The 13,561-nt window shown below is 30.1% G+C and overlaps 1 protein-coding gene across 1 annotated transcript; it reads left to right on the top strand.

Moving 5' to 3' along the window:
• Positions 1-355: 355 nt before the first annotated feature.
• Positions 356-7,058, top strand: LOC140047949 (uncharacterized). The gene is made up of 5 exons (XM_072092979.1): positions 356-386; positions 2,128-2,731; positions 5,080-5,496; positions 5,641-5,667; positions 6,506-7,058. The coding sequence occupies exons 2-4, from the start codon at positions 2,131-2,133 to the stop codon at positions 5,658-5,660; spliced, it is 1,038 nt and encodes a 345-aa protein (XP_071949080.1). The 5' UTR covers positions 356-386; positions 2,128-2,130; the 3' UTR covers positions 5,661-5,667; positions 6,506-7,058.
• The last annotated feature ends 6,503 nt before the right edge of the window (positions 7,059-13,561 follow it).

Below are 13,561 nucleotides of genomic sequence, written 5' to 3'. Positions count from 1 at the left end.
TGGATGGAGATTATTGTACCGTACGAGTTACTTTCTTGGCAAGGGGAACTCAGTGTCATGTTGTTAGATTGCCTTGGTTTTTACTGACATTGATAATATAGACCTATTTACTATAAGGAAAGGAAACGAAATAATGTATTAATAGTGAGTGTCGAATTGGTTACCACCACGTCATCAACATTGCCGTGACATACCACTTCTATTCCTGCTAAAGACAATGTATAAAAATACAGTATACTTTATCGTTAGGTTTGATAAAGACTTCCCTATTTGTCTAATGGATTAGCCTGTAAACACCACTGATGGAAGCACTATTAGTATGAGCCAGCAAGTCGCATTCTGAATAAAAGTAGTGGGTGACCAGTTCAGTCTTAAGTATCTGTCAGGTATGTAATTTTATTTTTTCATGATAATACCGTCTAGGACGTGTTCACAGATAGTTCTCTAATACAGTATGATCCTTACAGCACACCTTTTGGACCCAAAATTGTTTCCCTAATAGGTGTATCCCCTGAATTCAGACACTAACCAAAAACCGAAATTGTCCTTTTTTTAATTGGTGTTTCGCGGCGGATAATGTATACCGGACCAACAATAATTGATTTGGATTTAAGAAATTAAGAAGAATTTAAAATGTAGCTAGGAAGATTGGACCCACAAATGTGAAAACAACCACAAATGTAAAAACGCATCACCCACAAAATGTGAAAACATCCACAATTGTGAAACACATCATCCACAAATGTAAAAAAGAGCGCGCACACAAATGTGTAAAATAACCAATTTGTGATCAAAATGAATAACTATTATTTGACAGGATCGATATCTTTCATAATCAAATATGGATAGACCTATTTCATTATATCACGAATGATAACATGAGTTTTATAGGGGTTGTTTATACCGTAAATAAGTAAAGTATTTAGAAGCAGGGAAGAGTAATTTAACTCTTCCCTGTTAGAAGGAAGTGATTTGCTTAATAATCTATTAAAACTATAAGTATAATAGTTTATCTGTCCCGAGAAAACAACGACCTTTATTTCCATTTCTTTGTATTAAAAAAATAGTATAAACAAATAGAATTATACAAACAAACATCTATTTTCGTTCATAAGAATAACTATAGAAAAATGTATTCGAGGCGGTGAACACGTTAATATATATTATTTATTTTATATAATGTATTCTTTATTATATGTAAAGAATATAAAAGAACATAACAATTACAAGAACAAGAAAGGCGGTGTTTTTGTTTGTTACACATACAATAGAAGTATATACAGTAAGAGTACGAGATTATTAGATCGTCTGATTACATTGTTCTATACCATTGGTAAGAGCGAGATATATAATCTATAAAAATATACTTGGTTTCATCCATGGTATTCCACTAAAAATATGTTTTGCCAGCAGTACATTCATCAGGTCAAATTGCAAAACATAACTTACTTTTTTTTAATACCTTATTCATTTGTTTTATTATTGATTGAAAGAAAGAAAATAAATGTTTACGTTGAATTGAATTAAAAACCGACACAGCTCCGCAGAGTTACATAATATATCAAACGAAAATAACAGACAAAACTGTGTGTTTCTTCTGTTAATACAAATTTACTATTTTAAAATATTATTAAACTTTAATAGCAATCAGTATATTCTGATAAATTATAATAGGTGATCAATATTCAGAAAAGATCCACACATTAAATGTTTACAGGTTGTTTTAATCACCCATAATAATATATCAAACGAAAACAAAACCCAAACCAAAATGTGTGTTCTTTCTGTTAATACAAATTTAATAGACTATATTATTCTTGGATATTAATCTTTAATAGCAATCAGTATATTCTACAAATGATAACGTATGAGTTGAGGTGATCAATATTCATAATATATCAAAAATAAAACAAAACGATGTGTTCTTTCTGTTAATATACTACTATTCTTAGATATTAAACTTTAATAGCAATCAGTATATTCTACAAATGATGTTTTAATCACCCATAATAAATCACTTAATGGAATCATTACCATATCTATTATGATCAAATGCAATCTATCTCTCTATTACATTTTGTTATGACTATTAACATTGTATTGTGTGTGTGTGGTTTTTGTTTCTAGAAAATGGCAACCAGAGAAGAATTTGTAGAATTACTTGCGTATTTAAGTAACAGATATGAAGGTGTGAAGCGCTTGTGGCTAAGACTTCTACTAAATGACCACTGCTCTGGAGAGGTTTTAAGTAAAGAAGATGTCCCAGCACTCGAATGGTTTAATGAACTTGAAAGAACCGGTTATATTCAGAGTAACCCTACTGATGTAGAAATTCTCTCAGACATCGCAAAAGTAACCGAAGAAAAGAAAGCGATAGACTTAATCAAAGAGTTTAAACTGAATCATCCAAACAACAATGAAGAGTACAGCTTTACCGATGGCAAACCAATAACAGAATATCGCAAAAGGCTTTTTAAAGCTTTAAGACAAAATTCAACAAAAGTACAAACCATGCTCGCCCACTACAGCCTAGATCATCTAAATTTTAACAATATTTGGGATTTTGTAGTTTTTCTGGAGAGGGAGGATCATTTGGTGGATGAAAAGAAGTCGGTGGAACGTTTTTCAAAGCTTCTTGACAAAAAAGCTAGTGACGTATTTTGGGGTATCGAATATAAGCATTCAGAAAAAGGGAATATGAAAAAAAGACTTGAGGAAACGGCCAGCGATGGTAAGCTTTATTTTTACTTCCAATAAATATCAACGATCAAAAGTAATGAGCTGCACAAAACAAATACATAGGCCTATTCAATATCAATGCAGTAACAGTTGATATATATAAAAAATGAACATTTGTCAAATCAGAATTTTAATAGGTAATTTGGAGGTTTTAATCAACGTATTCACTCCCGTAGAAAAACAAACCAACACAATTTGTTCAGCTATACACGTTTTGTTGGATCCAATTTTTGGTCAAAGTCAACATTATATTATATGACATTAAAATTAATATTAAATGAAATTAAAACGTTCTTAATTCCAACAACACCATGTGTTACGCCGTGTATTAGTTTTTAGCGGAAACCAGCATACCTATGTTTTGCTTGAATACGGTAAGTTGTTAACTGTACTTTTAAAAATTAATCAGTATATCAACAATTCAATGTGGTTAAACAACATGTAATGGGGATGTGGAAGACCGACCAAACGACCGACCGATAGATATCTAGAAGCATATAAAATTAATATGTTTAGTTTGACCATTGACATAATGAATTCAACTGTAAACAATAATATTTCTTTAACATAAGTTTATAAGCAGAAAATTGTAATTTAGATAACTATTATTACACAATACGAAAGACTTTATTAAAAATTTCGACAGCTTGATATATTACAAATTACGACATTTTAAGAAATGTAATTGTCTTCTCAGTTAAAGATGTATTGTCCCTTTGTCAAATTCCAAAAAAATTAAAATTAGAAGATTTCGAAAAAAAGTGGGTCATTTTGAAGTATCATAATAGTTAACTTTCCCTAAAAATTAGTCGAAAAAAAATTATTTAACTGAAATACAGACGTTTTTTAGTTCAAAAAATAACTTTTCGATCAAAACATATCTCATAATGTTTGGCTACTCTGTATTCATAATCATAAACTTCGTCACGATCTGTGTGAAAACACCTTCTCAACCGTGACAAGTTGTAAACAATCCTAATTAGCATCATGCATAATGCATCCTCTTGGTTTGAAATCTTTGTTTACTTTCGCTCGTGACGATTTTCCAGACGAAATGTAATCAAACTAATTTACCTGTTAATTACGTACAATTGTTGTTTTTGGCATAAATTTTCGACATAAAGTGAATAACTTTAATATTACTTTAATATGGCCAATTAAAATTTAGAATATTTTGACTTAAATTTTTGTGTGTTTCAAGGGACAATACATATTTAAGATTTATTTTTCTATACAAACTTTCATAATCGCTTAGGAAAGAAATATAATAATTATTATTAAGTGTTTGGGAGAAGCGATAAATAAATTTTTTAACTGTTTTCCAACTTTCATAGAAATGTAAATCCCGTATTCCTTTTTTTGGGCAAAAATGTATCTTTTGTTTGTTTGAAATAAAGTATTATATTATTACATCGCAATGATGACAATGTGTTGTTACAATATACACTCAATAAACATTCTAAAAAATGAAACACATTATTTATATTACAGTATAAACACAACACCATTTTGCAATTTTCGATTCAAAACCCGATTCAAATAGTTTGCATAGAAACTAAACATGTATTAACAAACGAAACAAACACCAACACGTCTAAACAAAACCAGACAACAGAACAGCAGACAGGACAGTATTAACCTTGGAACTTACTAGACTAAACTTACATATATAGTAGGTTTAAAGTTTAAAAAATAATAGCAAGCACACCATACACAATTTAACCACTTTTTCAATTTTTGGTCTTTCTTTTTACTTCATGTCTATCCTTTTCTATCCTTATATTTTATTTCCTTTAATATTATTTTCTTATTGATAAGAATTTCTTTTTGATGATGCAATATATAATGATTAAAACTTAGGTTTTTGGTCGAGCTAGCTTTTGCTAATTCTTCGACACAACTTAATTACGAGTGAGTCTATGTACCATGGAAACACTATCGTTGGTACTTTCTTTTTCCTTCCGTTTTTCCCCGTTTTTCTGTTTTAATTTTTTTGTTCTTTCTTTTTTAATTGTTCTTTGTTTTCTTTTTTTCAATTTTCTTTATCTTTTTTCAATCATTTTTCTTCTTTCATTATTGTTTTCCTTTTATCTTTCTTTTTATTTTCTTTCTATAATTATCTTTCTTATATTCAAACGAAATGTGATCAAACTACTGATAACTCTGCTATCTACAATGAATTATTAACAACCATAAATTATATTTATACAGTAAACATTAGAATGAAAAAAGTTAACAATTTATCCGACATTAACATAACATATTTTTATACTTTTATTTCTATCGTTTAAGCTTTAAAATATATTTTGTTTAAGCTTAAAATATATATATCTTTTCAAGGTATCGATCCGTCCACATCTGGTCCTGACAGACAACCTCACTCACAGAGTCTTCAACCCGTACTCGTCCTTCCGTCAGAGCGTTCCCATAGAGAATATGACATAAGCTACCCTCATGATAAAATCATTGAAGAAAGGGCAAGAGAACTAAACAGTGATTTGTTAGATGATATCAGTCGTGAATTGACCTCAAAAGAAGTAAAAAAATACAAAACACGTCTTAAGGAGTTTGGCGGATTTAGAGCTCGAGAAGTTGAAGACTTTGCAGACGATATCGAAGAAATTTTCACGGCACAACAGAAGCGGAAAATATTTTCTGTTGGTCAGTATGGTAAACTTAAAGAGCAATTACAAAAACTGAGACGTGATGACCTTATTACTGAAGTGACTAAGGTAGAGATGGAAATGGAAAAGATTGGTAAGTTCAATGTTTTATTTCATATAGATTCCATAGACATGATATTTTATGTTTTTTGTTGTTGTTGTTAAAGAACACACTTTTTTTTTTCATTTTAGAATATAGAAACTGAGAGTAAACAAATTAATATCTATTTTTTCATAGGATTTCTTGTTTTGCATTGAGGTCAATGTAAGTACCTGTAATGTTTAGTTTGCTAATTAGAGTGGCTAAAGTTGATCTTCGAGAAGAATCTGTGCACTTATGAAAGAAATCATGAAACTTCCCAAAGTTGCTCTATAATACCAAAGGATCCTCAACAAATGGCCCAAAAATAAGAACCCCTAGTGGCCGCCATTTTGAAATAAAAAATGTTGACACATTTAGTCATGACTAGAATATATTCAATAGCAAGTAGAGTATTATGCAATTGTTATCAGCACTTATCTCAGACTATGGTATACCTCAAACGTTTTCAATCTCAATATCGTTACCGATCAAATTAATTTTCTTTCTGATTAGTTATGCCTACATTCTATGGTAAAATGTTAAAGTAGCGATCATTATGCATTGAAACTAACTTCAAGCTCCAATCTTCAGCCGGTTTTCCACTAGGCGAATTTTTTCGCGCAAAAGGAAAGTGCACATGCGTATTAATATTTTCATTTACTTTTTATGCACGTGACGTGGAAAAATGCGCAATCCACATAACTCAAGAATGTTCGGTTCACGCGAATGTATTTGCTAATGGAAATCAGGCTTTAAGCTCTGTCTACACTATTAAACTTTATGTGAAAAAAATGATGTGCCCATATATGGACATGATGATGTCATATCACTACCATAATTAAGCACATCATCACCATATTTGGCCACACCACACTTTTTTGGTAAAACTAGTTTGATAGTGTAGACAGAGTTTTAAGATTATGTTTACATCATGAATTTCTGTCATAAGAGAATTGTAAGAAGTACAATACCGTATTATCTTTTATAACTATACAATCTTTTTTTTATATATATTAAACAGAATTACTCAACTGGTTTCTCGAACGGACCGGAAGTGGAGTGTTTTTAAAGGAAAAATTAAACAAATTAATTACAATAATGTACGATATTTAATTACAACATTCAAAGGAAGCTTTAAAATATGCAATAGTATTCTATTTATCAATATTTTCTAAGTAATAAAACATAACTAATTGTTCAGGAGTTAGTTATAAGGAAGTTATTTTGAAAAAAATAAAGTATAGGCCTATTTTATTCATGGTGTTAGGCACTGTAATATAGATAGCAACAATAATATATTTTGGCAGAAATATTGAAATCCAAAATTGTAGCCACGTGACATCATTTCTGATTACATTCTTGATATTGAAAAAAAACAGTTATAAAAATTTTTATGTTGTAGGATAATAATAACAATATACCGGTAATAACAAAATAATATATTTTCGCAGCCATTTTCAAATCAAATATGGTATGAATCATCTATATAATGCCCTACTGTAGTTTAAGATATTGATTATTTTATTTCAATTGTTTTGCATATTATATCATAACATTCGATTTAAAGCATAAAAACTGGCAATACAAAACTAAATTTAAGATAATAGAACTATGGTTCTAGATATGAGCTTTCTGTCTTGTCGGTATTTCTTTGATACATAGTAGAAATATGATAATGCGTTTTTAATATATCATTCCTGGCATATTTATAAATATATGATATTACTATTATTACTTTTATTGTATCTGTGATATCGACATCTGAGGTCTAAAGTGTCTTGATTTTAAATTATTATTACGTGGTTATTAAAATTACGCGGTCTATGCACGATTTAACGAAATCACGTTTGTAATCATATCTTCACAAGCATGAATCACAATTAAATAAAATTTGATACATGTAGTAGAAATATGATAATGCGTTTTTAATATATCATTCCTGGCATATGTATATACAGTATATGATATTACTATTATTACTTGTATTGTATATGTGATATCGACAGGTGAGGTCTAAAGTGTCTTGATTTTACATTAATGTCCAATAATTGATTGGTTAGAAACTTATTTTACATATAGCAATATTTACGCAGATGGAACAGACTTTTGTTAAGAATATTAAAAAATGGAGTATTAAAATTAGTATATTATAATTCTCTTTTATATTTTTAGCTCAAATAGTATCAATAATTGTTATACAAATAATGAATGATTATGAGTGTTCGCCTCGTTGCAATATAACCTTTCATCATTCACCTCATGTCATTATTTGTACCATTACACGAATATAAAACATTCATTATTTATTTTATATAACATCTAAATATATTCCTGTCATTTGAATCAGATTGAATAAAAGGTAGGCCTTGGCCTACATTTCATTCACATTGATTGAAACAGTAACATATGGTATTTAATAATATATTAAATATTATATTTATTTAGATTTTATAAACACACCTTACTGTAGTGTTAATTATGTCAACAAACGACCAAACAATCCTATTCCAGCAAGGGTAAAGCGCATAGATAGGCCTAGAAAGGCAGAAATACAATTACGAAACTTTGACAGGCAACTGAAACTCATCTAGGCTAATTCTGTTTTTTTCCAAAGATTCCACGTCATACAAACGATATAAAGGTAATTTAAATGCCTTTTTTGGTCTTAATTATTACATATTATCTTTCCAAAAATGTACTTCCATCGCGAAACCAGTCGTAACTTTCAATCTTCGCGACGCAACACAGTGGGCCAGAATCAATTCAAAGTGTGCCAAAAGTCTAAAATGGTAAATGTGGCAATATCCAAACTTTTGAATATTGTATTAGGAAGAAGACATCTTAAATTATATAAATCCACTAATAATTTTATATTAGGTAAATTTTAATAGTGTCTTGTGTAACCATGGAAACTGGAAGAAACCATGAAATTTCACTTAAAATGAGAAAAAACAACAATTTTGATAACGAGCACGTTAAAAGTGACAGGCTACGCACGTGTAAATAAAAAAAAATATTAGGGCGTTGGAAAAAAAGAAAGAAGAAGGAGAATTTGTTCAACATCAATTGGGTGTACAGTAGTTTTAAGATTCTAGGTTTACATGTTGGCCAAGACAAAGAAATATGTTTTACTAAAAACTGGTCTGAAAAAATTCAATCTTTTAAAAAAATGCTTGATACATGGCACAAAAGAAATCTCTCGATATTTGGCAAAGTTATGAATTAAAAAACACTTGGTTAGCAAAGTTAATCTACAACGCAAGTATTATAGATACCCCTGAATGCGTTTTAAATGAAGTCGATAAAATTGTATTCGACTTTATTTGGAATAATAAAACAGAAAAGATAAAAAGATTAACATTAATCAATGATTATAAAAGTGGTGGAGTAAATGCTCCAGACTTCAGATCTCAAGTCAAGGCACTACAAATATCATGGCTTAAAAGATTGTGATGACACTTCAAATGGAAGTGTTTACCTAAAATGTATTTTAACAAAATAGGTCTAAGAGAGGTTATTGAAAATATATCAAAAGTAAAATATAAAGAAACACATTACAGTAGTATGCCTTTATTATATAAATCAATGTTAAAGTATTTAGCTGAATTCAATCAATATTCTGTTAAAATATCACTTTCCTATGAACAAATTATAGAACAACCTAAATGGGGCATCAACTTGATAACACACAATGGTTTCTCACTCCTTTTATATAGGAATTGGATTAGATCTGGTATAACAAAGATGAAACATATTATAATTGATAACAGAATTATCAATACAAATAAATTACTATTTTTGTTAAATATCAAATCGAATTGGATTGCTGAATTGTCATGTCTACTAAAAGCAATACCACGAGAATGAAAAGATATAATCTATTCAAAAATTGATAATGTAAAAGTTAACGAAGTTATATCAATACAGTATAGTAAAATGAGTTGTAAAAACATTCGTATCTTTTTTATCAAAAACAAATGTAAAGAACCAACCAAGAGTAAAACAAAGTGGGAAACACATTTTAATATAGAGAACGATTGGTCACTGACATGGAAAAGAAAAGTAAATGATATTAAAGATAACAAACTTAAACAGCTAAATTTCAAACTATTGCATTGTATTATTCCTACCAATAGAAGGCTCTTTAAATGGAATATTAATAACACAGACACTTGCCTGCAATGCAATGTAATAGAAGATGATAAACACTTCTTTTACCAATGTACTGAAGCAAATGATTTATGGAAATACATTAATGTTTATACCATATATAAGTTTGGAATTGAAGCAAACTTTTAAAATATTGTACTCGGTACCGGAAACAGATATTTTTTTTTTTTTTTTTTTTTTTTTATTCAGTCAAAACCAACAGCGATAAATACCGCCACTAACAGGTTTGAAACATAAAACAATACAACATCAAAAACGGTTAACAATAAAATACAGATAAAATATATATATATATATATAAAAAAAAATCAAGATCAAATAAGTTAAAACTGCCTCAATATAGATTTATTTTAACGACATGTTTCGGGCATAGCCCATCATCAGGTGAAAAGAATTGTAACAAAGGATAACATATATAAGTCACAAAATTACATAATAAAACAAATCAGCCAATCAAAGATGTTAACAAACAAAAGGCATAGTTATAAAGGCACGCCTCCAAAAGCTATGGTGTACAAAGCAGGAATGGTTGCTTATAAAGCAGGAAATTTAAAACAAAGACAAAAGCTTCAAGTGTAAATAATTGTTAATATGTGAATGTCTCTGGCAAAATTAATGTTTAAAGGATCTAAATTGTACATTTATGCCGGTAGGGGCAAGAGTGCCAAGCTTTACAATTATTGTAAAGCTTGGCACTCTTGCCCCTACCGGCATAAATGTACAATTTAGATCCTTTAAATATTAATTTTGCCAGAGACATTCACATATTAACAATTATTTACACTTGAAGCTTTTGTCTTTGTTTTAAATTTCCTGCTTTATAAGCAACCATTCCTGCTTTGTACACCATAGCTTTTGGAGGCGTGCCTTTATAACTATGCCTTTTGTTTGTTAACATCTTTGATTGGCTGATTTGTTTTATTATGTAATTTTGTGACTTATATATGTTATCCTTTGTTACAATTCTTTTCACCTGATGATGGGCTATGCCCGAAACATGTCGTTAAAATAAATCTATATTGAGGCAGTTTTAACTTATTTGATCTTGATTTTTTTCTATATCCTGCCTATGCAGCTCTTTGATTTATATATATATATATATATATATATATATATATATATATATATATATATATATATATATATATATATATATATATAAATCCAAAGGCAAATTACTGAAATAAATGACAATACTGTGGGTATCAGTGGCTGGATCTCAATGGAGATACAAAAATAAAAAGCGAAAAGCTAAATCAAAACGATAAAGTAAACAGCCAGAAAAGTTAGCAGAGCTTTCGGGCAACACTAGCCCTTCATCAGTGCAATATATATATATATAACATAGATCGGCATGCCATAAACAATTTCAATTAATCAAACAGGTTATGCAGGCTGTTCAAGAAGTGAACACATAATCGTCCTCTTAAAATAACCAAGTCTATCATTAAAAATATCGATATGATTGCTATTTAGATTATTAAATGTATAAGGTAGTCTATGAAAAAGCCCCCTCTTAGTACAATCGATCGACACGGCTAAAAGGAATATGCAATAAATGTCTATTTCGTGTACGACCAGGAACATTTAAACTAAATAGTGAAATTAATGAACAGTCATATTTAGAATTTAAAATATTATATAGAAAAACCATATCAGATATCGTTCGACGATTGCTGACAGAATCAATGGAAAAGGCAAAATTAACACAGTTATAAGACAGGAATCGTACAAACTTCCGTTGAACAGTGTCGATTCGACGGGCCTGACATGGAGAAATTGAATTGAAAATTACGGAACAATATTCAAGGTGAGGACGTATAATAGATTTGTATAAAGATAAAAGTGCCCTGCCGTCGTTCATAAACCTACAATTTTTCCATATTAAGCCCATCATTCTATTAGCTTTTGACAACACATGATTAATATGTGAACAAAAATTTAATTTACTATCAATAAAAATACCTAAATCTTTCCATACATAAACCATCTCAAGATCATGTCCATTCAAATTATAATTGAAGAGCACAGGCCTTTTTTTAAGTGTTATAGATAAATATTTGCATTTATTAGCATTAAGTTTTATCCCCCACTTCTCCGTCCATTCCACGAGACCATCCAGATCCTCCTGAAGTGAAAAAGCATCCTGTGGAGTGGTAATCACTTTAAACAATTTCAGATCGTCAGCAAATAAAAGAGACTTGGAATGATTAAATTTTAAAGGAAGATCGTTGATAAATAAATTAAACAAAAGCGGGCCCAGGATCGAGCCCTGCGGAACGCCCGATAACAGAGGGAGCCAATCAGATGTCTCTCCCCCAATGACAACACGCTGTTGTCTATTAGTTAAATAGCTTTTAAACCAACTTAAAAGTGAACCTTGAATGCTTCTGTATCTATAAAGCACACATTTTGAAAAAAAGGTAAAGAAATGGAACTATGGTTCATTTTCTCGCCTCTTTTATATATAATTATAATAGGTTATACCTTAACCGACTATTATAATACGGTATATTCTACAGAGGTTTATATAAAGCTGTACAAATACAAATTGTATATAGTAGTTGTATATTATAATAAGATGACATCGGGTATGAACCGTCTCGCATGCACACAGAGCCAAAATGGCATATAGGACTTGCACACAGTGTATATACTCTAATATACGGTTTTCATTAAACATATCGTTCCATGCTATCATTCTAAATATCGAATTTTCTAACTTTTGCATTCTTCTTTATAGTTTTATCCATTTTGTCTTGGTGAAAAGGGAGGATATTTTATATTTCTCCCATTTGTTTATAGCCTCTCTACCCGAACACAACACAAATAAGAGACAGTTATAAGTACAATTTACGTGTTTTATTTAATTGCCATGTTTTATTTATACATTTTATATAAGGAATGAAAGAAAATAGGCTATGGTTGAATACTGAAATCACCCATCGTATGTAAATATACATGTATTTTAACTATTGTAACCTTTGTGTAACATACAAATGAAAGAAAATATTAATTGTCAAAAATGTACATTATATATATATTTCCATTGAGATCCATAATAAGTGGGACAAACTCGAATTGAATTGAAATATATATTTATACTGGGTAACGTCTTCAGTCAATGACTGGTCTCCCAGAGGGCCCAGTTGGTGATCAGTGGCTGTGATGTACTAATACACCGGGGTAACCCCCTACTCGTCTCGAAAGATGTACTAGGTTCTTTAAAGTGCACACGAGCTAGATGTGTACACTGGACCTACGGTTTATAGTCCTTATCCGAGAAGACTCGTTCTACCACCAGAACCATGGAGTGAGTGAGCCTCGAACCCCTGCCGTTGTTATGGCTACGTAATTACGGTTCCACTGCCGCTCGGCCACTCAACTCACATATACAAAACGATTGTGAAGTCATTTAGGTTTCATGTCTAAACCCTTATTTGTAACATGCAATAAAAACCTATTTTCAATATTGATATTATTCACACAATCAGAAAACAGTATTTGTAATGACATCATACTGTACATATATATGGTTTCATTAAACTCTGTGGAACTTTAAATAAGTACGTTTCAATCATGGATGCAAATTAATCACACATGATATTGCAATGAGAATTAAAGTCATCCAATCAAAAATTAGTATTTCATGACGTCCAATACATTAAGAAAATATTCCAGTTGGATGTATTGGGTTTAGCATGCAAAGAAGAGGGAAATTTTAATTTCACCGGCTTCCCTGGGTAAAACCCTTACACTTTCAATAGTGAATGTAATATTAATCGACTTAAGCACATTCGCCTCAACCAATCAGAAAACACCATTTGTATTACGTCATACCTATTTAAAAATACTTCCATTAAATTCTACGGATCTGAAAACCGCTTAGATCCATTAAAAATTAACG

The sequence above is a fragment of the Antedon mediterranea genome, chromosome 4 (genome assembly GCF_964355755.1).
Source record: "Antedon mediterranea chromosome 4, ecAntMedi1.1, whole genome shotgun sequence".
Taxonomy (NCBI): domain Eukaryota; kingdom Metazoa; phylum Echinodermata; class Crinoidea; order Comatulida; family Antedonidae; genus Antedon; species Antedon mediterranea.
This window is presented reverse-complemented; position numbering and strand designations above follow the sequence as displayed.

What these genes read in the sequence shown, in the direction of transcription:
- LOC140047949 (XM_072092979.1), top strand. Translation starts at nt 2,131, where the DNA reads ATGGCAACCAGAGAAGAATTTGTAGAATTACTTGCGTATTTAAGTAAC. An exon ending in TGAGGAAACGGCCAGCGATG is followed by an intron (nt 2,732 to 5,079) that starts GTAAGCTTTATT and finishes TATCTTTTCAAG; the next exon opens with GTATCGATCCGTCCACATCT. An exon ending in GATGGAAATGGAAAAGATTG is followed by an intron (nt 5,497 to 5,640) that starts GTAAGTTCAATG and finishes ATTTTTTCATAG; the next exon opens with GATTTCTTGTTTTGCATTGA.